Source organism: Micromys minutus (assembly GCF_963924665.1).
Source record: "Micromys minutus genome assembly, chromosome: 3".
NCBI classification, from domain to species: Eukaryota; Metazoa; Chordata; class Mammalia; order Rodentia; family Muridae; genus Micromys; species Micromys minutus.
In genome coordinates, this window is record NC_137972.1 from 21,720,230 (window position 1) to 21,744,565 (window position 24,336).

Consider the following 24,336-nt stretch of genomic DNA (forward strand, 5'->3'; position numbering starts at 1 on the left):
CTGTCCTGGAATAGCTCCCCAAATAGCTTTTTCCCATGCTAGCTTACATGAGCTGCTTACTGCCTCTCATCCTTAAACATGAATTTATTTCTATACAATGTTCTAAAAACACCCCTTAGTTTGTACATAAGTTTTTCATTTTTAAATTGCTTTATAACAACTGTATAATTCCTGATTACTTTAATTTTCTTTTATCTGAAATCTCCCATGATTAAAAAAATTGAAAGGGAAAATTAAAATGCCATGGCCAGAGGACAAGGTGGAGAAAAAAAATAAGACAAAAATAAAACATCAATATGAAAATTCTCAGAGATAATGCATTTATAAACACAGAAATGGTTACAACAAAGATGGCCTTGATGAGCAGGTATATATATATATTTATATATATATATTTATATATAAATCCATGTCCAGCATCTGACCGTGGCACCTAGGGAGGCTAAGTCCAGTCCTTTGTGTGCCCTGAATTCTCCTCCTCTGCAAAAGCCCAGATGGTACTGCAGAGAGCACATCTAACACAGCTCCCAGAGCTCCTCGGACTGGGTTAGTGAGACTGAGTATATAGGCCCTTGGTTGGCAGAGAAGGAAGGAGGTTGTAAGGAAAAATCATAACTCACACTCTTAAGCCACCCTTGGTCACCTGGGGAATCTCTGGCACCTTGGTAACCATGTATAGCTATTACCCCCTTACATAAAATGGTATAGTCACTACCCATTATGAAGTGAGACCATGTAAGGGGAAGAAATGGCTCACAGGAGTCAGGCTGCGTGCAAACTCTGGTTCTTTTACAGGTAAGCATAGAACGGAAGGCTGGTGAGCACTTAAGCTTCCTTCTCTGTTATCTGGGAGGGCCAGCCACTAGTCTTCTATCAGCCCCAACTTTGAGGATGGAGAGAAAGGTAAGTGCCTACACACTGGACAAGATGTGAGGTCACAGCGGATCCTTCTCTCAAGCACCAAGCCCCAGTTTTAAAAGCTCTGCTTGGATGGGGGCTGTTGGATAACACTATCAGCTCAGGATTCCTTGGCCAATCAGGAGCAGCTGAGATTACGGATGGATATCTTGCGAAGAAAAGCCATGCCTGAGACCCAAGGAGCTGGAGACAGGACTTGTCAAGGAAGAAGAGAACTTTCCCACCAAGAAGAGTTGACAAAGAAGGGACCAGGACTTCTCCTCTCTTTCCAATGGATGGCAGTACGGATCTCTAAGAGCTGGCCAGGTGCTCCACCTGGATGGTGCTGGTGGTGACAGTGAGGCAGATGTCTTTATGATGCTCTGCCGGCTTATAGGGAGTCAGGTCAAAGGAACACTGGGGTGGAGGGTTTGGGTTGCTGTCCCCACCACCCCCTCCCTGGGGAGCTGCCCCAGGGGACTGGAAGTGTGGTGGTTGTGGAGGTGGCTGCTGCTGCTGCTGTTGCTGCTGTGATGCCTGTGAAGCTTGGGCCTGGGCCTGGGCCTGAGCCTGAGCCTGGGCCTGGGCCTGGGCCTGGGCCACTGCTGCTGCCGCCGCCGCTGCTTGCACTTGTTGTTGAAGATCAGGAGGGTTGTGTTTGCGCATATGTTTCATAAGGTATGTTTCCTGAGAGAGGTGGATAGAAAAAAAAAAGTTAAGATAAAAGGGAAAAAGTTAACCTGCAATTGTCAACCTGGGCTCTTACTCTGTAATATCTATTTATGAAGGAGGAACAGAATCTTTAGAAGTCACTGTGGACACTGAGCTGGCAGACAGAAACCTATTTCTCTCAAAGACCTCTGAGAGGAGCCATTATAACCTTGTTCTAGAATCTCAGAAAATATCTGAAATCTTGTTCCCTCACAAAGCTAGCCTTTTATGTCTAGAATGAAGAGTTATTTTGTTTATGGTGCTAATTATCTCTGAGTACTGACTAATAAGTGAGAGGAAGGGAAAGCAGATGACAAGCCAGTCACCAACAGATCTCCATCAAGAAAGGACACAGTGGAGTGCTGTTGTAAGGGATGGGGCTGGAGACACAAAGTACTTACTGATGTATATGCCCGACTACAGATTGTGCAGGTATAGACCTTGGCGTGTTTCACTGTGTGTGTAGATAAGTGAGCCTCCAGTGAGGCGGCGTCTGTATATGCTCGGTGACAGTTGTGGCACTTGAAGGGTTTATCTTTGTTGTGCTGCCGTCTGTGAGACTGTAAACCAATGAGAGAAACCAACATAAGTTCCAGTTCTTCCTTAGACTTTATAGAGAGACAGCCCCAAGGTGAGCATAGGCTATCCTAGCCCCCCTTTCTACAGGAAGACAGTAGAGACTGCTTTGAATAAAACTTTAGGAATAGTGACTAAGAGAGGAAATGCATCTCAGATGGCATATCCTTAAAGGTTACAATGGCTTCCAATGGCTCTTAATGCAAGGTATGGGGACTACATGTTCCTTTTCAGGGGCTCACAGATCAATATAATGAGTGGATAGTGTGCTTGCTGTGCATTAAGAACTGTGCTCAGATCCTCAGTATCCACATCAGAGTAGGGTGAAGTGCTGTGGAAAGAGGAAGACCCCTAAGGCTTACCAGTCTAGTCAAAACAAAAAACCAAAAAACAAAAAAACCCCCTTCAGATTCAGTAAAAATATTGTCACAAATAAGGTGGAAAGCTACAGAAGCAGACATCAACTGTGCTGTATTCACGAATCAACAGCCACAACAGGTCTACATACACACAAGCGAGGGTGTGCCCTCTTCTGGCTTGCAGGCATACATGTCATACAAGGCTTGTATGGCAAGTATGTTTCAGATTGAGCCATCTTATCAACCTCCTGTCCTTAAAAAGTAACCTTTTGGGGTGTGTGTTCAGATGTACATGTGTGCACATGCATTCAGAGGCCAGTGACAACTTTGGTGTCATTTCTCAGGAGCCACCCACTTTGTTTTCTCAGACATGGTTTCTTAGTGGCCTGGGGCTAGCCAATTTGTTTAGGGTGGCTGGCCAGTGAGCTCCAGGGATGCCTGTGTCCACTTTCCCAGCAACAAGCACACACCAAGACTACTAATTTCTTTTTTTTTTAAGATTTATTTATTTATTATGGGTGTATATTCTGCCTGCATATATGCCTGCACGCCAGAAGAGGGCATCAGATCCCATTACAAATGGTTGTGAGCCACCCTGTGGTTTTCTGGAATTTGAACTCAGGACCACTGGAAAAGCAAACAGTGCTCTTATCCTCTGAGCCATCTCTCCAGCCACCCCCTCCACACACACCTTTTTTTTTTTTTTTCCATAAACATTCTAGAGATCAATTTCAAGCCTTCATGTTTGTGGTGAGCACTTTACTATTTGAGCTAACTCTACAACAATTTTATTTTTAAATTTTGAGACACTATTATTATAATGTTGCTCAGGCTGAAATCATTTTGTAGCATAGGCAGGTCTCAAACTTTGGATCCTTTGCTTCAGCCTTCTAAGCAGCTGGGATTAAAGCCTAGCAGGCCCAGCTTTACCTCAGTAACTTTTAAGAGAATTTAAGAGAATTTTAAGAGAATCACAGTACTAGCTAAACGACCCTCCCAAGTCTCAGACTCAAGGTCTCATGTGGACCCCAGATGCTTACCTGCAGATTGGATAGTTGTGTGAAAGCCTTCTCACAGCCCGGGTGTGCACATTTGTAAGGTCTATCGCCGGTGTGGATTCTATACAGGGTGAGAAGAGGCAGAGTATGGACATGAGCAAGGTCACTTAGAGAAGAGCTCCGTACAAGATCATCAGGTTGCCTCCCAAGAAAGCTCCTCAGACGCATGTGCACGAGGTGCCAGCTCTAGCTCCTCTTTGCCCTGGAACAGTTTGTAATGCCTGATCTCTGCTCACTGCCTATAGCGCTCAGCTCAAGGAGATCCTCATTCTGCTGGGAGAAGAGGGACTGAGGGCTCAGCATCCAGATCACAGGCAGGGCATGATTTGACATACAAATCTGTTCCTATAGCAACCATCCGAGTGAGCATTCAGAAACAGAAGGTAAACACATTATAAGGAAAAATAAAAATATACAACACTTCCTCCTTGGTCTCTACTCTCTAGGCAGAAACTGTTCCCTTAACCTTGAACATCATATCCAGAGATAGTTCTGTGATCAAAGACCAAGTTACAATGATTGTTGAAAGCAGTGACTTCAGTGGAAACTCATGGAAATTCCTAGGGATATTCCCTTCAGTCTAAGCCCTTAGTGACAGGAAATCCTGAGGCTGGAACAAAGTTGACCTCTTCCCCCAATACCACAAGGCACTCTATCTATTACGATGAGCCCAAGACATGAGGATGCACCAACACCTGCTTCTTTTTAGGGACTTCAGACCATCTCTGTGATCAAGGCCTCAAAAACACGAAGACAGCAAACTCCAAGTCTGACCGATTTCAGCTGAGAACATCATCATCTCCACAAGCAGCAGGGTGAGATGGTCAATTGCCAGGAATCTGGACTTCATCTTGAGATATCACCAATGGAAACCATCAGCTCTTCAAGTTGTCAGACTCCCTTCTCCCTAATAATTCCACATTGACATATTAAATGCAAGCATCCTACTTATGAAGTAAGGACTTTATTTGTTTCCAGTTCTCTCTGAATGTTCAGTTCACGTTTCCTTTTGTGCTCTTCCTTTAGCATCCCTTGGAATCTTGCTTGTTGCTGTATCCAGGCTGGTGCCAGCTTGCATCTGATTACATCTCCCATTTGTAACTGGTGCCCTGAGGCACCAGAGAAGAAATCTGGTAAGAAGTGTGCTTGGCATTTTCAGGGAGGAGAACGAAGGCAAGAGTCATCTTTGTTCCAAGTTTGTCTCTGTCTTTAATCAATCAGGAAAGTACCATACAATCACTGTGTCTTTTCAATACAGTCTGTGCTCCAGAAAGACTCTCTTGGCATCCACTTCTTTTCTCTCTGTTGCCAGTCATATTCTCCTCCAGCCAGGTCTCACCTCCAGCCAGGTCTCTCCCCCGCCCCCCGCATGCGGGTGGTTGTATGTCTCCGGGGCGGGGGATGGGGAGGGCATGCCAGCGGGGCGGGATCAACAGCCCGCCCCTCTCCCTTACCGTGTGTGCTGCTGGAGGTGGGAGAGCTGGCGGAAGGCCTTCTGGCAGTAGGAACAGTTGTAGGGCTTGGCCCCCGAGTGGATACGGAGGTGCTGAGCCAGGTAGGAGGTGTTGGCGAAGGTCTTGGAGCAGTGCGGGCACTTGTGGGGCTTGATGGTCTCCGTGTGCATCTTGGAGTGAATCCTGCCGGAGAGGAGAGGAGGGAAGGGGGAGGAGGAAGCAGTTCGACACCATGGGCTCAGCTCTCTGCTGGGTGAGATGATGCTGCTTGACGGGTGAGAGCACCCCTCCCCCCTCCTCCCAATACAGCTCCGGTTGCGAGGCTAATGAAGAGGACACCCATGTCTAGGTTGTTGCTGACTGCGAGTCGGTGTCTAGAATGGCAGTGAGATGAAGACTGCAACCCGTGGCTCTCAGTAACCTTACAGCACTCAGTCTTGTCAACCCTCAGCTTTTTCCTAAGTTACACACTCACCACAGTTACCCTGTTTCCAAATAGCAATTTGAACATAGGCCAATACCGCCTGTTCCCCATGGACCTGAAGTTGAATGCACACCATGGCTCTGAACTGAAGCATATAGTAAAAGCAGGGTCTGCTCTGTAGAAGATTTCCAAACAGACACAGAAAAAAAACCACAAAAATCGTTCCAGAACTGGGGATTGGAAATCACAATTTTCAAAGCCCCCCACATGGCTAGGATACATAGTTTAATTTTCAGACAGTAACAAAAGAGTTAAGATTTCAAAAGGCAAAGGAGAGAATGGTTGGCACAGGCCACATGACCTTGGAGGTTTTCTACCTAGGTATGGGTAAAAGCAGCCTTACCGGGTGTGCTGCTGCAGGTGTGAGAGCTGGCGGAAGGATTTCTCACAAAAGTTACAACTATAGGGCTTGGCCCCTGAGTGGATACGGATGTGCTGGGCCAGGTAGGAGCTGTTGGCGAAGGTCTTGGAGCAGTGTGGGCACTTGTGGGGCTTGGTCTCCGTGTGTGACTTGGAGTGGATCTGCATCTCCGACTTTGAGTAGAAGGTCAGTGAGCACATCCGGCACCTGGCCAAGCAAGGGCAACATTAGAGTCTTTCCACCAGGAGGTGCTGCTGAGCCTCACAACTCTGCCAAGAGAAGCCCACCTAACTGATTAACTGATCCTATTTCCTGTTCCAACTATACAGTGAGACTTGTAGAAGCTTTCTCTTTCCTATTTAAAGAAAGGGTCTTATGTAGTTCAGGCTGGCCTTGAACTCATGATACTCTTGTTTCTTACCTCCCAAATGCTGGGATTATAATAGCTATGTGCCACGAAGCCCAGCTTCTTATTTCTCTTTATTGCCTAAGCTGACACAGTGCCCAGGACTCAGAAATACTCAATAAATGCTTGGTAAATGACTAGAGACCCTAAGTACACAAAATTAAGCATTCAACTTGGATAAGAAGAAAAATATAAGCTGAGTGAATACAGATCAGAGGTTCTCAACTTTCCTAATGCTGTGACCCTTTAATACACTCCCTCATATTGTGATGACCCAATCCATAAAATTATTTCATTGCTACTTCATAACTGTAACTTAGCTACCACAATGAATCAAAATGTAACTATCTGTTCTTTCCAATGATCTAAGGTGACCCCCGTGAAAGGGTTGTTTGACCTCCAAAGGGTTGAGAACCTCTGATAAAGATTTTATTAGATCAGTTAAGTTTTCAACCTTGCTTCTCCATGTTTATCTATCTGTCCCTTAGTATTCAAGTCTCCCATGCAGTAATGAAGGAAAGCTGTCTAGATGAGAGCGTCCATCCCCAGGTAATTGTTTTCAATCATTCCCCTACATCCCTTTCATACTGACTGCTAAAGAGATGGAGACGGAAAGTACCAGAATTACTTGGAGGGGCTTTCCCAACCCTTATCTGATCTCTATGTAGCTGATGCTCCATTAATCGTTTGCCCTTGCCTCTAGTCTCAAGCCAATAAAATGAAAACTGCTTTTGAAACAGACCAAGGTAACTGTTAGGAGTGGATTATAATCCTTAAGTCTTAAAAATGATTGAAAAGCAATGCATGCTATACTAAACCTTTCCTTTTGTTAACACAAAACTGAAGCCAATACTAAGTCTCCTAGATGACACCCACAGCACCTGAACCAGTGCAGTGGATCCTTCCTGCTCTGATACTATCCAACAATATCAAAGAAGGAGGTCTCTCTCCAAATTAAGCCATCTTTGTAAACTGGACATCAAAGGGTATGGGAAGATTCCTGTGTTCTTTTCATTTCAGAATTTTTGAAAGCAGGTAAGATCAAGACTAGAAAGAACAAGTTCCCTCTGAGAAAATATCATTTGCTGTGATATCTATATTAACACATTCACTAAAATCACAGTAACTTGATAACCACTCTTTGTTTTCTACTCACTTTGTAACTCTGAAGGAAACTCTGACTACCAGTTTATCAGCGACTGAGACATCCAAACACCGCAGGAGAGATCAGCATGGTAAGTAAACAGAGTCTAGATACCTGAACTCTAGTCCAATGGAATTCAATTACAGGTTGCCACTAACCTAGACATCAATCTTCTCATCTTTAAAATAATGACATTAATTTTTGCCTCTACAAGGGCCAGCAAACACTCATGACCATCAAAGGTAAGCTAAATCTTTATTAATAAAACATCATTATTGCTAACAGCCTCAGTATCTACAGGTGAGCCAATGATGATACAAGTATTTTACAAAGACTGAGGTCAGTAACTTGACATAATGTCACTTATATGACACCGAACTAACGGTGCCAAGTAAGTTCCTTCCATAACTAAAATTTCTCAGTGCAGGTAGAACATGTTCATTGTTTAAAAGACGTTTTACAGTGCTGAGGCCTAAACCTAGGCCTTGCCACATACCAGGAAAGTGCTCTACTACTGAACTATATCCTCAGCTCCAACATACATTTTAATTTAAATCCTATCACCCTTAAAATCAAAGTTAATTATAAAAAAATTAATGATGGGCTTGCATTTCAGCTCGAGCTACACTGAGAGGCCCTGTGTTAAGAAACCAGAAAGAAATCTTCAACAGAGCTTTAGTTAGAGAAGAATTGAAAAACATAATTGAAAACAGACTGGCAAGCTGGGTACCGCAGCACATACCTATAGTCCCAGCACCCATGAAGTGGGAGACAGGACAATCAGGAATTCAAGCCAGCCTGGGCTGCCTGAGACCCCCATCTCACAACAGAAAACCAAAGTCTGGCAACAGAATAACCAGTTTCAAAAGAACCTAGGGTTCAATGACATGATGATGGTCAGATGGTCATCATGACAACCACAACTGCTGCTGCTATTGCCAGGGATGGGGGTAGGTGCTTTTAATTAAGCACCTTTTGCTTCTACTCAAAATAACCTTGCAAGTATTCTAATTCTATAAGAGCCCCAAAGCTCCAAAAATAAGCTATTTGTCAAAGGGCAAGTTGTTCGCTATAATGATGCCACATGTTAACCTAACACTACACAGTCTTGGCACTAGAAGTATTCAAGTAGAGGCTGAATACCCATCTGCCAGGTGAAGTTACTGACCTTTGATGACCACTGAAGTACAGGCTGTGCCTCCTTAATCCAAAAATCTAAAACCTGAAATGTTCCAATATCCAAAACTAAGTACTGACATCACTCCACAAGTGGAAAATTCTACATGTTGCCTTATGGGACAGATGGAAATCCAAACAGAGGTTCACTAAAAATACTATATAAAATTACCTTTAGGTTATCTAAATAAGGTATATTTGAAACAAATGAATTCCCTTTTCTTACTTAAAGCCTGAACACAATTTTATTCACGTTTAAATGAAAAACCACAGGGAAGGCAGGCTGTAAATCTTGGCAGATGGAAAAGAAGAAAGCCATGCCTTTTTGAGTTAGACATGAAGAATCAGCAAGCAAGCAGCCCCAGGACACCCCAGCAGTTAAGTGGGTTGGAGAAACTTCAGAGAAAGAGTGAGGAAGTCTGAAGTGTTAGGAAGAGTGCTCATAGGCTTGAGCCACTACTCCAAGAGGGGTGGAAAGAGGGGGATAGTTATACCTTTCTGAGCCAGGACTAAGAAAGGTGGGCAAACCCAACAGTCTCATGAAAAAGCTCCACAGTAGCTGACTCAAAAGGCTTCTGAGAGGCTATAGAGACCAGCCTGGCAATGAACTCCTCATCCTCCTGTCAGCCTCCTCAGATTGCTACTGTGTGCCAGGTACTACATCCAGCATAAGAAATAAATTTCATGTTCAGACTGGGGTCCCATTCCTACAGGTCTCATTATGTATGTGTAAATATTCCAAAATTTGAGAATAGCCAAAGTCTTAACCACTTCTGAATGGGGAATATTCAACCTGTATTTTAAAACTCTGGTGGTCCTAGAAGCCAAGAGTCCTTTACTGTAAGGTACTGGCTATAAAGAATGTGATTCAGAACAGCTCTGGCAATAGGGAGGGAAAGCCAGCGTGCACACCACCCAGTCCAGTACGTCAGTGGACACTATGGATATCAGACACATTAAGGACGGTGTGCAATTCACTGGCCTTGGATTTAATGGTCACTTTGCATTATTATCCCAGTGTTTTCTAAGATGTTGAAAACAATTTCAAATATTCTGATTTCCCCTCAAAATATTTTCACATAATGAAGTCTGACTGACCTTCCCATTTACTCCACAGATGGGAACAAGGACTTGGAGCTAAGTTGAATTGTCCACAGCAACAGCACCTGATCCCTCCACTGCCTAGGCGTGCTACCGACAACTGTGATGGGCGAAGTGGGCACACGTGCACCAAAATCAGGACTCTTTATAGGACAGGTGGCCAGGATTCGTTGTGATTTATAAGATCACTTTGGACTTTAGAATTTTAAGTTTCTGAAGTAATTTTTTTCAACTAGAATACAGTCATTTCATTTTCAGGGTTCTCTTTTTATCATTTATGTATGGGGGCTTTTAAGGATTCCAAAAACGTTGAGGGTAGAAGGTCTCAAAAGGCATCCTGCCAACTCTGTACTCACAATTCTTTATATACATATCCATGTATATATCCACACATAGCTGGGAAATCCACAATAACTTTTAGTATGGAGAAAAAAAAATTAACTTGGCAGAAATGAAGACCCTGGTCAATCAGAAGGACTGCCTCCACCTTCACCACAGTAGCAAATACATCTCATGTCACATGACCTCACTTTAAGCAAATACATAAAAAAAAATCCAGGTTATCTACACAACCAAGTTTAAAGGGATTTTCATTTAACTGATATAATAAAAGAATGCCTTTAAATGAATCAAACTTGTCAGGTACCTTTATAATATGGTATGATGTAAACATTTTCCAGGAACACTTATTGTATAAAGTGGGGTACACCTGTAATAATAAAGCTACAATGAACTTCTGGATTACAGCTGGAATTCTGCAGTGCTCAATATATTCTGCATAGCAACACGGGCCTCTTTTTCATGTACAAAGAGGTATTTAAACAGTGTACTCGTGGACAGTCTCCATAGAAGAACTATACAATTCAAGTAAATAATGCTAAATAATGCTTAGCTCTCATCTTTCTGAACTTCCCAACATTTTAAAGATTATCTCATCTATACTCCCAACAAATGGGAGGCATACAAAGAATTTTCCCCATTTTACAGATGAGGAAACTGAGGCGCAGAGAGGGGAAAAAGGACTTGCCCAGGGTCACACAGCAAGTTCGTGGTGGAGCCGGGAACTGAATCCATGAGCCCAAGGCTCTGTCCATTTCCTGTGCCGCAGTTCCCTTCGCTCCTAAAATGGGAACAACATTGCCCATCTCGGTACACTAAGGACAGAACCAGTCTCCCAGCCATGCAAATCTGCCCCTGTCTATATCAAAGCTGTGTGAAAGTTAACCCATTTCAAACATTGGGACCAAGTGCCCAGAACCCACTAGGGACCCTGACAGTTCTCAAGGAAGTTAAAGTTATTTCAAGTTTTAAAAGGTAAGGAGTTTCTTTGTACACAGTACCACATGCAATTATGCATGTGCTTTTTTGGAATGGACAACATAAGAGAAAGTGGAGGACCAAAATGACTTCCATGAATTAGAAAGCGACCAGTCATTTTCTAGGTGTACTATTCCTCCCATCCCAACCATGCAGGGGCTGATGGACTCAGTGCTCAACACAGTCCAAGAGCTGGTGGATGGCACACAGATTAGGTAAGGTGCTTACCAGAGGATTTCGTGGAAAATAATGAACAGAAAGAAAAAAAAAGCTGCAGACATTGTCTAGAACCCAGTCTGAAGCCTTATTACAAGAGAGAAACTCTCTTGTCATTGAAAAACTAGTCAAGACTTATGACAGACCTATATTTTAAAAAGGAGTGCAGGAAGGGTCTAAACAACTACAGGTGCCCGTAGATCCACCTTCCTATCACAATCAGGACACCGGGACATGCAAATGCTCTCAGGCCAACAGCTGCTTAGAGCACAGAGCCTAACTGGGGGCAGGACCCAAAGCAGATAGGGGAGACTTCAAATAGTGGCCCTCAACCCATCCTGCCCCTGGCTTTGATTCCTACCTGTAGGTCTTGCCATCTTTCTGATGGTCATCGTCATCCCCAGGGGCAAGGACGTAAGGGTCATTCATCTCAGGAAGCCCTGATTCCAGCATCCGCTTCTTCTTGCGGCCCCGAGGAGGCTTAGGAGGAGCCACAGTGCCACCTCCACCACCACCTCCGCCTCCTTCCTCAGTTAGGGTTGATGCTACCTTCTTGGAGAGGTCAGGGACCACCTGTAGGGCTTGTGAGCCAGGGGGAAGAGCTGAGACAATCATGGGAGCCGAAATAGGGAAAGTCTGAACTGATGAGGCTGTGGTCACAAGGGAGCCTGATGGGGATGTGATCACCAAACCAGGACCTGGGGTTGGGAGGAAAAGCAGATGGGGTCATGCTGTTCATCTCTGACACTCATCTATCTCATTTTCCCCATACAATTGTCTAAGTAACCCCTCACCACCACCCTCCAGCCCATAGTCTAAAGGAAAGCCCAAACCCTGTACAAAAATAATGGTTTCCTAACCCCTGTCCCCAGTCCCCCCAGCAACAGTGAGATTTACCCCTTGATTGACTCCCTTCTCTTCTCCACCTCTGAGAACAGGAGACTCCTTGATTCAGAGAAGGAAAGAATGTCACCTCCTCAAAGGCAGGGACCGCATCTTCTACTTCTTTGTATCCCCCACAATGCCTAGCACATTGCTAGGTACACAGTAGGCACTTAATAAAAATCTGATTGAGGAATTAAACACATACCCCACTCCCCATGTCCTCAGAGCCCTCCAGACTGGGGTACTGATCATGGGAGATCAACACCTCAGATTGAAGAGGAGCAGGGGTGCTTACCCGCAGTCATGAGTCCTGTAGATGGTACAGGGACCACTGTGATATTCTGGGTAACAGATGCCTGACTGTGTGGGGTCAGCTGTTCTGACTTGGACTCTGTGTCCATGCTGATGCCAGAGGACAGGGACACTGAGGCAGGCACTGTCAGCAGAGTGGGATAGTGAGGTGGCGCCAGTCCACAGCCCTTCTCTGGCAACAGCTGATCCTTCATTTTGTTGATGAACATAGTGTTTTCAATCTAAGAGAAAAGGAAGAGGAGTATCCTCTTTAGAAAGAGCAAAGGATTCTGTCTGTTCCCTAAGGACTTTTCATTGTCCTCCCTGGAGATCAAGGAGGAGTTGATTTCTCTTTCTGGAAAGGAGCCAGACCCACAGCATGTCGCTCTCAGTAAGAATGGACTCAGTGAAGTGTGTGTTTCACTTTGCTTCAGCTCCCACACAGTAGGTAGAAACAACAGCAAGATGAACTTACTACTCAGAGCTGAAATAAATACTCGGGAGAACAAAACAAATATCACTTACCTGCCCTGAGACTGTGGGGATAGAAGGCCAGAAGTACGGGTTAGAATTGAAGTGAGACTCTTCCATTCTACCTGAAAGACAGACCACATATCACACCTATGAATAACTGAATGTCAGTAATGGCAGAGAGTAGCTGATGAAATTCTGATCTCTGGCACCTGACCACATAGTTGGGAATTAACAATCATGACCTCAATGTCCAGACCAGACAAAGTGGCACTCAACAATCTGGAGACTGAGGCCAGTATGAACTACCTACTCAAAGTCTCTAATAATAATAAAATAGAAACAACCATTGAGTAATATGGCCCACCACCCCAAAACACACTTTTAAAATTTATATTCATCCCATTGAGCCACAGAGTATTTATCAAGTTTCAAAAAACCAGAACTGACATTTTACTCTGAAGAGAAATGGAGTTATAGAAATGCTGTGTCCAAGGGCACACATAGCAAAGCATTCACAGGCCTGAAAATAGGCATGCTATCTTTCAGCACTTCCCCTTTCCCTTTTATCCATTTTCCTTGGAAAAAAAATTCCCCAGATTTCCAATCAACACATCTATGAAACCACAATTCTACACTTGAAAAAGATTCAGGAAAGGTTTTTCAGCTGGCAGGAACCCGAGCAATCTGAACAGACCACACTGGCCAAACTGGGGCTGTGATCCTCCAACGTCTCTTCTCTACCTAGGATTCTCAGCATGCACTGCCACACCTTTGAGTATTAACAAGGCCTGGGACAATGCCACATAAGACTGAAGACCATCCAGGATAACTCACCGGGTAATAAACATAATGGGCTGCTCAGTGAGAAACAAAAAATGACCAGTCTTTAAAAAAAAACTGTAGTGTGTGTGTGTGTGTGTGTGTGTCTTGTGTGTGGGTATGTGTAGGTGCCCTTGGAGGCCAGAAGAGAGGATCAAATACCCTAAAGCTGGAGTTACAGGTGGTTGCGAGCCACTCAATATTGTACTAGGAACTGAACTTGGAGCATCTGGAAGAAAAGAAAGCATTTTTCACAGACTACCAGCTTTTTATAAGAAGCTCTGGCTAGGTCTGGGTGATGCATGCCTTTAATCTCAGCACTCAGGAGGCAGATTTCCAGTGAGTCTTAGGGTCTGAACAGATGGCTCAGCAGTTAAGGGTTAAGAGCCCTTACTGCTCCAGCTCTGGGCAAAGCAAAACCCTCTTCTTACACGAAGAAGACATGCATGCAAATGTGCATACAAACACACAAACACATGCACACACATGTACAAAGAATAAAATGAGGCCGGTATGGTGGTGTAGGCCTTTAATCACAGCACTTGGGAAGCAGAGGCAGCCAGATCTCTCAGTTCAAGGTCAGCCTGGTCTACAGAGTGAATTCCAGAACAGCCAGGGATACACAAAAAATCCATATCAAAAACTGACCAAAATAATAAACTACAAACAAAAAGAAAAACAAAGGAAGGAAGGGAGAAAGAGAAAAAGAAAAATGAAGAGGGCTGGGTAGATGGTTCAACAAGCATGAGGAGCTGAGTCTGTATCTCTAAAACTCACATAAATTCCAGGCGGGTGGTGGGTGGCTCACCCGTAATCTTAATACTCATAATCTGGAGTCAGGGACTGCCTGGGTAGCCAGACTATCAAAGGAGTTAGTTCTGGGTTTAGCAAGAGACACTGCCTCAATTTGTATCATAAGAGTGTGATCAAGGAACAAACTCCAACTCATCAGGTCCCCATACAGAGGCACACATGCACATGCAGCCCCACCCCCCCCCCACACACACACACACTCTGTGTAGTAAAGGGGCTGGAGCAATGGCTCAGTGGTAATGAGTGCTCCCTGCTCAATAACTGGAGTTTGAATCCTAGCACCCATATCATGGAGCACACAAATAATTGTTAACTCCAGCTCCAAGAGATCCATGCCATTATCTTTGCTTGGAGACAGCATCATACATTTTCTTATATTTATGTCTATTTGCTTACATTATGTGAGTACAGGCATATATAAGTCAAAGCATACACTTTTTAAGATTTATTTTATGTGAGTACACTGTAGCTGTCCTCAGACACACCAGAAGAGGCATCAGATTCCATTACAGATGTTATGAGCCACCATGTGGTTGCTGGGATTTGAGCTCAGGACCTCTGGAAAAGCAGTCAGAATTCTTAACCACTAAGTCATCTCTCCAGCCCCCAGAGACAATTTCTAAGAGTACTCTCCTACCATATGGGTTCCAGGGATCACACTCAAGTCATCAGGTTTGGTCAGCAAGTACTTTTGCCCTTTAAGCTATCTTGCTAACCCTTGAATTTTCTTAAAAAGTCTACAAAGGGAATTAAATTCACTTCAGCCAAGGCAAAGAATGTACCAAATCTGTGGCTCTGGCAGTTTTACACAAGCAAGGATCAATACTAAATGACTGTGCAATGCCAGGCAACTCCTGGTCCTGAGTTAAACAAAAAGCTCACCCTAAGTATTATCAGAGGACTGGTACCAAGACTCCTTCCCAAGAGTTATCAAAAGTACATGTTCAAGTCCCTTTAAATTTTTTTAAAATTTCATTTATGTCTGTATGAGTGTGTATGTGCATTTTATGTACCTGTATGGAAGTTAGAGGATATCTTAAGGGAGTCAGTTCCTTCCTTCAGAGAGACAATCATCCCAGGCACATCCACAGAGCACACTATTGCTAACTGTTTCTTAGAATATCTACAGCAGTGAGTAGCTGACCACGAGGCTATGGAATTCCTTTAAGATGCTAACCTAGTTGATCCTGCCTGACCTTCTATATTAGGGAGTTTCAGGACCTCCTAAGGCAACAGAAACAATCTGACTATAGTTTAAGAGGATCCAACCTGGCCCAGCCTTTGAGGGTAATGATGATCTACATTGATGTCTTCCCACTGACCAATGTTATTTTGTATAATGACTTGAACACTAGTCGTCTCTCTATATGTATAAATTTTGAAAAAAAAAAAAAAAAACTAGGAGCTCAAATGTCAGTTACAAGGTTTGTTTGTCCTTCTCTTCCACTGAAGAGAAATAAAATAGAAGATGACTGTCCCTAAGTGTGAATCTCTGAGTTCAAGGCCACCCTAGTGGACAGAGTGAGTTCTAGTACAGCCAAAGCTACACAGAAAAACTGTCTCAAATAAACAAAGCAAAACAAAGCAAAAACCAAAAGCCAGCCAGCTAACCAACCAACCAAGTGGAAGGTCTCATTTCTAATTTCTCCCTATGGAATAAAAAAGCCAGAAAGTGGTGGGACATGCTTTTAATCCCAGCACCAAAGAAAAGGAAGCAAATGCATTATAGACATGAAAATTCACAAAAGAGGAATCCAAAAATAAAAATGTCCCCATAAAGAATCCCTGAAAACAAGATCACCAAGTTCACACTGCTCATGTTTTCCTCCTGCTCAGGTAAGCGGAGAAAGCTCCATGGGTTCTTTAGGGGTTCTAAGGCCACTTCAACTCTGGGAATGACCTTTATACAACATACAGAAGTGTAAAAAGGCATACAGCACCACTACCACAGGCAACTGAGGCCACTGCCCACCGCCACTGATGGGGATACAGCAGCATTGTTTATCATGTTCAAGACTGTTAAGAGTCTTTTGGGGGAGGTTCCCAGTCAGTTTCTTTGTTTTTCTACAACTTACATTGTAGACCAGGCTAACTTAGAACTCAGAGATCCACTTGCCTCTGCCTCCTGAGTGCTAGGATTAGAGGTGTGCACCAGCACCACCTGGCTGAGATTATTTTTAAATGTGTGGTGTCAGCATCTATGTGCCACAGTACACATGTAGAGAGGCTAGGTGATAATTCTGCACAGTCATCTCCTTCTATATTTAACATAGGTTCTGAGGACCAAACTTAGTCCTCCAGCTTGCTCAGAAAGTACCTTTCTTTACCCAGCTGAATCATAAAACCCATCCTTAAGAAAATGAGGACCTTATAATGTATACCATCTAATCCTGACAATCTTAGCTGGGAGTGGTGATACATGCTTTTATTTCTAGCACTCATGAGGCTGAGGCAGGTAGATTTCTGTGAGTTCAAGGCTAGCCAGGGAGGGCTAACAGTGAGACCCTAACTAAAAAAAAAAAAAAATTTTTTTTTTTTTTTACATTTTATTTATATTGTTTGTGGGAAAGTTTGTACTTACTTCCAAACAGAAAGTCATCAGAGGACACCCTGTTTTCCTTTTTTTTTTAAATAAGATTTATTTATTTTTAGATATTCGAGTACACTGTTGCTCTCTTCAGACACACCAGAAGAGGGCATCAGATCCCATTACAGATGGCTATGAGCCACCATGTGGTTGCTGGGATTTGAACTCAGGACCTTGGCAAGAGCAGTCAGTGCTCTTAACCACTGAGCCATCTCTCCAGCCTTCCTGCTTTCTTTCTACTGTGTAACTCAGGTTATCAGGCCTGGCAGGGCAGAACTTTACCCACAGAGCCAACTTGTTTTCAGTGTTTTTGAGACAAAATATATATCTCACATAGCCTAGACTGGCCTCTACCTTTCAAAATGCTGCTGGGATTAAAGGCATGTATCACCAAGCCCAGTTGCTACTTTTTCAAACAAGGAGCTTGAAGGATAGGAAAGTAAACCCAGGTAGGGAGGGGAAGGGGTTAAAGAAAAGAGCTCTGCGAGATGAGACAGAAAAATCCTGTGATAGCAAACATTTGGGGGAGAGGGACAGAGACCAGGAACTGCAGGTCATCCTTAACTATAGTATATTTAAAGTCCAATCTGGGCTTGCTAAAAGACTCACTCTCAAAAACAATCCATCAACCAACAAACAAAAATTTAAAAAGCAAACTGAACAAAGCAGCTGAGTATAGTGGTTCCCACCTACAGGGCCAATCTTCCAGAGGCTGAGGGAGTTCAAGGTTGCCATGAGTTTGAGGTCTATGAGGCCCCCATTTCTAGCTGAGGTGCAATGATTGGTAGTTAAGGTTATTAGAACATGGGGAGTCATTTTTCTTCAGTAAATAACTTCATACTCATATTTATGCAAGCAATCTTAAAACTGAGCCATTTTAAAAATAAAAGGACATGAAATAGGAACCTCCAAAAGGAAAGGAATAAAGGGTAATGGGGGACACATAAGAACAATATACATTACACATGTGTAAAGTTATCAAAAAATTTTTTTAAAAAACAAAATGAAAAACCAGTCAGATGGTTGTGGTGGATGCCCTTAATCCCAGTATTCAGGAGGCAGAAGCAGGCAAATCTCTAAGAGGCTAACCTGGTTTACAGGACAACCAGGGCTACAGAGAGACCAGTTCTCAAACAAACAATCATATATACATACAACAAACAAATGAGAAACTAGAGCTATGGCTCAGAGGTTAAGAGTATGTGTTGCTCTTGCAGAGGACCCAGGTTCAGTTCTCAGCACCATGTAGGCCCAGTTTCAGGACTGTTTCCAATGCTCTAGCCTCTGAGGGCACTGCACAGTCACGTAGATAAACACAGGCAAGACACTGATACACATAAATCTTGAAAACAAGCACACATGCACACATACACAGCCAAACATGGTAACCAGGCCTGTAACCCCAGCCCTCTAGAAAAAGGAGGACTGTATCAAGTTCAAGGCTAATCAGGACTATACAGTAAGGGGTTCTTACAGAAACCAAGACCATACAAATGAAGCAGCACACTGAGGACATGTGCTGATCTAGGAACTGAAATCTAAAACTTTGGGAGCTCAGTTGTCAAAACTCTTGACAAACAAGCCTAAAGATCTAAGTTCAGTCCCCAGAACAGTGGAAAAAACAAAACAGACTCCCACTGGTTATCCACTGTCATCCACATGTGTATACACACACACACACACACACACACACACACACACACACACACACACACACTAGCAAGTGTGTAAACCCCAAGAAGGCAAATAGGAGGAATCTGGGGCTGACTGGCCAGCCAATCTAGCCTAACCAGTGAGTACAGGTCAGTGGGAGACTACAAATAAAATAACAGGCAGCTCCAAAGGAACAATACCTGAAGCTGTCCTGTCTCTGATCCCACATACTTGCACAAACACCTGTACTTTTTCTAAGATGTAACTATTTTTCAGGTAGTTCTTAAAGCATGTTTTCAATGTTGTATTTGAGTAATAGTGGGGATTGAATATGGAGCCTCCAGTGTTAGCCAAATGTGCTCTCCCACTAAGCTACGCTCCCAACTCCCAAACTGAAATTTGGGGTTTTAGAATTTATTTTATGTGTATGAGTTTGTCTGCATGTATGTATATGTACCATGTACATGCTTCATATCCATGTTGAAGACTCTGGAGCTGGAGACATACACCATTGTGAATTGCCACATGGATGCTGGGAATTTTAATCCAGGTCTTCTGCAAGAGCAGCAAGTGCTCTTAACTGCTGAGCCATCTCTCCATTTTCCCAAATTGAAGGCTGCTTTATATTTTTGAAACAGGGTCTATGTAGCCCTGGCTGACCCTGAACTCACAAAGAATCACCTGCCTCTGCCTCCTGAGTGCTGGAATTAAAAGTGTGAGCAACCACACTAGATGAAGTTTTTGAAAACAGCAAAAGGACATGCCATTCAACATCTTATTCTCTTGAAACTTCACTTAGGTACCAATTCATTTTGGAATGGAATATGAATGAATAAAACAGCCAATGATGGCAAATGCCTATACACTTGTAGAAGGCAGAAAAAAGATAGGAATTCAAGGCCATCTTTCCCCTTTGAAATACAGAGTATTTAAGGCCAGTCTGGGACACACAAGACCCCTGTCTTAAAAACCAGCCAAGGCCTTGCAAGACAGCACAGTAGGTAAGGGCACTTGCTGCCATGTGTGACAACCTGAGTCTGATGTAATCCCTAGATCCTATGTTGTAAAAGGAGAGAACTGAAAACTACAAGTTGTCCTCTGACCTATGTATATGCACAGTGGCACACCAAGGTCCCCCAAACATATATAACTATTACATTTTAAAACAAACCAAACCCACGACAGCCTGTAATCCCAACATAGATGGCACAAGCAAGTTACATCATGAAGACGTTCCCCAAATACCTATGGTTTCTACTTCTATTACAGGACTGTCTGCTTCCAAGCCTGTGTCCATAGCCTCATGGGTGTGCCCTATCATCAGTTAGTTGACTGAAGTAGGGAAAAAAATGGGCCTTTTTACTGATGGTTCTGTATTTTATGCAGGGACAACCAAGAAGTAGACGCTGCAGTATTACCACCTCTTTCTGAAATAACCCTGAAAGTCATGGGTAAAAGGAAATTCTCACTGTGGGTAGAACACATGGACATATATTTTACTTGAAAAGAGAAATGGCCAGATGTGCAATTATTTACTAATTCATGCATGTGATGGTTTATATATGTTAGGCCTGGGAAGTGGCACTATTAGAAGGTGTGACCTTGTGGATGGAGTAGGTGTGATCTTTAAGACCTTCATCCTAGGAGCTGGAGAGATGGCTCAGAGGTTAAGAGCACTGACTGTTCTTCCAGAGGTCCTGAGTTCAATTCCCAGTGACCACATGGTGGCTCACAACCATCTGTAATGAAATCTGATACCCTTTTCTGGTGTGTCTGAGGACAGCTACAGTGTGCTCATATACACTAAATAAATAAATCTATCTTTAAAAATAAGAGTTGTCATAGCCATTTTGTCTGTTCACAGCAGTAAAACCCTAACTAAGACAGAAGTGGTACCAGGGACTGGGGTGTTGCTGTAATAGGCCTAACCATGCTTTTGTCTGGAAGAATGTGGATTTTGGGACTTTGGATTTGGAAAGCAGTGAACTGCTTTAAATGGGGCTTAATGGGATATCCTAATATGACTATGGAAGACTTTGGTACTGAGAGTGATTTAAATTGTGCAGACCTGGCCCAAGAGGTTTTAGTGGAGAATTGCAGTATGTGGCCTAGAGACTGTTTTTGTGGTATTTTGGTGAAGAATGTAGCTACTTTTTGCCCTTGTCTAAAGAGTCTGCTTAAGGCCAAGGTGAAGAGACTCAGATTAACTGCATTGACAAAGGAAGTCTCAGAAATGCCCATCATAGACTTTGTTCTCTGGTTAAGTCTCATGAGGAGCATTTTAAATAAGCACAGCAAGCTGAGAATAAAATAAAATAAAATAAAATATATGGTTCAAGTATTAAAGGGGTACAAACAAGGAAGTGAAATGAACTGAATCCTTTGTTCTAGGAGATAGCAGATTAAGGAAGTAGGACCAGGACTTTGGGGCAAAATCTTACTCAACTAAATTTAAATCCAGATATGGTGGTACACACCTTTAATCCTTGGAGATAAAGCCTGAGTTCAAGGCAGGCCAGCCAGAGACTGATCAAGTTCTAGGTGAAGCCTAAATCCAGGCATGCTGATCTCTGAGTTCAAGGTCAATCTACAGAGCAAGCTCCAGGACAGCCAAGTATAGGCAATGAGGGAGTTAGAAAACAGAAAGCTGGTAACAAAATAAGGGGGGCCATGTTCCAGCCCCAGCAAGCAGCAGAACTTGGCAGCTTCAACCATGTGGCTCTGGCTTTAGAGTAAAAAATAGAAAGGACTATTGGGACAATTGATGCTGGTTAGTTTGAGCTAAGAAATTAAGAGACCAGAATTACTGAGGTGAAATCTTCTGGGAAGTGTTTCCTAAGAGCACAAAGAAGCTGTTTCAGAGAAGGCCAAGGTTGTACCTTGTGCTGTAGCTGGACTTGGTAGTGTTTAAGAGTCATCCAGGTGATAATGGTTTTGAAGGCAGGAAGGAGTCATGGAGAGCAGCTGAGGTTGGCACTATGAGAGGCCGGGGAAGGTGCAATCTCAGTTGTAGTTGACGGCACAGGACTGAAGTGGTCATACAAAGGAACTGAGGTTTAGCACCATAAAAAGAGCCTATGAGAGGCTATTAGTGAAGCCTAGTTGCAGAGGAAGACCCCAGTGTACTGGAGATGCCAGTACCATGGGATGATCACCAAGAAGAACAGCGGCAGCAGTGGAGGGGATCAACCTGAGCTTAACAGGGCAGAGCTGGAGAAGTGATGCCAGTCCTTTGGTGGAGCCCAGAAGTTGATGTGTGGATCCCAGACTTTGGAATAAGAACACTGAAGTTGCCTTGGAGTCCCCAAGATGTTCAAAATGCCAGAGCTGTGGGATATCTGAGGAAAGTTGCTAATAGGGAGTGGAACCAGCCCAGGAGAAAGAAGTTTGTTGCAGTCAACAAAAATGAAAAAGGAGGTGGAGATCTGAAGACTGCTTTGACATCAAACATGGAGATGCAGAATTTGGAGTTTGCCCAGCTGGTTTCCTGTCTTGCTTTGGGTATTACAGTTAAGGGATTGGCTAAATCTCAGAAGAGACTTTGAACTTTTAACATTGCTGAGACTGCTATAGACTATGAAGACTTTTGAATTTGGACTAAATATATTTTTTATTATGCTATGTTTAGTTATGGTCCTCATAAACTCCTATGTTTGAACAAGTCTATGGGGGCCAGGGAGTGGAATGTGATGATGGTTTGTATATGCTCCGTCCAGGGAGTGGCACTATTAGAAGATGTGGCCCTCTTGGAGTTGGTGTGTCACTGTGGATGTGGGCTTTAATACCCTACTCCTAGCTGCCTGGAAGCCAGTATTCTGCTAACAGCCTTCAGATGAATGATATAGAACTTTCAGCTCCTCCTGAACCATGCCATCCATGTTCCTGCCTTGATCATAATGGACTGAACCTCTTAACCTGTAAGCCAGCTCCAACTAAATACTATCCTTTATAAGAGTTGTCTTGGTCATGGTGTCTGTTCACAGCAGTAAAACCCTAACCAAGACAATGGGGGTGTAGCCAATAGACTGGCTGAATAGTCAGGGACTTGGAAAGAACATGGTTAGGAAATTGGTGAAACACACACCTGGGAAATAAGAATTTGGGTAGATCTCTCCAAATAAGTGAAAGATGCTAAGATACTGGTGTCCTATGTAAATACCCATCAAAAGGTGACTTCAAAAATCAATTTTTTTTCACTCATTATCCACCATCATGGGATTCCACGACAAATTGCTTCTAAGGACTTACTCGTCAGACAAAAATTGTGACAGTGGACCCACATTTCCCAACATCCTGACAGCAAGATGATAGGATGACCCATTCTATGGCCAATGAGCCTCTCCCACAACCCCATCACTGTCATTAACCAACGCGCCTGTAAACAAAAAACCATGGTTGCAGAGATGGAAGTTATGCTTGGGCTTGACAACATGGACTTCCACTCACTGCTGACCTGGCTTCAGGGGCTGCTCATCCATAAGGCATCATTTCTGGCACCAGCAAGCAACCTGATGGCAAGCTGACTACTTCAGGAAAAGTACTTCTCCCTTACTAGATTAGACACTTATGGATTTGCCTTTCCTAGTTCTAACAAAAGTACTATTGGTGGCCTTACAGAATATTTTAAGTTTCAAACCTAGGGCAGATAGCTGAGGTGCCTATTTAACCTGGCCTCCAGGTTCTCCCAGTATCCTTCAGTCCCTACACGTTACAAGGTATGGCTGGCATACCTTCCCTCAGAGGCTCTTCCTTATATAATTAGACATTTTGGTTAACCGCCTCCTTTTGTATCTTTGGCCTCCTGGCTGCTGCACTTGGTTCCACTCTCCCTTTCCCTCCACTTCTCCCTCCATGGTTCGGTCATGCCCACTCTGGACTCTCCCAGACGTCTGCCTCTGGCCATGCTCTCCCACATGTCTATAATAAACCTTCTCCTCCACCATACCCAGGAGCAGTCATGTCCTTTCCTTTCCTTTTTCTCTTTTTTCCCTGATTATCCACCATCATGGGATGCCACACCCAATTGCTTCTGACCCAGGAACTTACTTCCCAGACAGAAATTGTGACATTGGGCCCATGTTCATGGAATCAACTGGTCTTACCATGTTCCCCTTCGTCATGAAGGAGCTGACCTGATTGAACTGTGGAATAGCTTTTTAAAGGCACAATTCATTAGGAGGCCAATGAGAAGGTGGAAGTAAGAAAAGAAGTTTAGGGTTGGGACAATAATGACAACTTGGTGGTTAAGAGTATGTGCTGCTTTTGCAGAAGATCCACATTTGGTTCCCAACACCCACATCAGGTAGCTCAAAACTGCCTTGAAGTCCAAGTCTAGAGGGATCCAAATCCTCTGGTTTGAAGGCATGGGTACTTACATAGACATACACATAATTTTTTTTTTAAAGGTGGTTTAAGGCCATCTTAGTCTACATAACAAGTTTGAAGCCAATCTAAGAAATATGAAACCCTATCTCAAAAAAGTAAATTAGTAGTTTAAAACAGGGATTGGGATATAGCTCAGATTACTAAGTTCCAAGCCAAGGTTGAAGAGATG

General features: G+C 43.5%; 1 protein-coding gene across 11 annotated transcripts in view; it reads right to left on the reverse strand.

Annotated features, from left to right (window-relative positions):
- Positions 1–303: 303 nt before the first annotated feature.
- ZNF384 (zinc finger protein 384) overlaps positions 304–24,336 on the reverse strand; it is a 29,317-nt gene continuing 5,284 nt past the window's right edge. For 4 of the 11 annotated variants that reach the window (XM_080914274.1, XM_080914269.1, XM_080914272.1 and 1 more), the window contains exons 3-12: positions 12,962–13,032; positions 12,441–12,678; positions 12,158–12,205; positions 11,622–11,958; positions 10,755–10,847; positions 5,883–6,107; positions 5,056–5,238; positions 3,584–3,662; positions 2,010–2,168; positions 304–1,584 (exon numbers count right to left, since the gene is read on the reverse strand). In XM_080914274.1, the coding sequence (XP_080770400.1) occupies positions 1,210–1,584; positions 2,010–2,168; positions 3,584–3,662; positions 5,056–5,238; positions 5,883–6,107; positions 10,755–10,847; positions 11,622–11,958; positions 12,158–12,205; positions 12,441–12,678; positions 12,962–13,027 (1,803 nt within the window). In that variant the 5' untranslated portion in view covers positions 13,028–13,032 and the 3' untranslated portion in view covers positions 304–1,209. The remainder of the gene's footprint in view (positions 1,585–2,009; positions 2,169–3,583; positions 3,663–5,055; positions 5,239–5,882; positions 6,108–10,754; positions 10,848–11,621; positions 11,959–12,157; positions 12,206–12,440; positions 12,679–12,961; positions 13,033–24,336) is intronic. The other 7 variants (XM_080914275.1, XM_080914276.1, XM_080914278.1 and 4 more) reach the window with 7 other exon arrangements.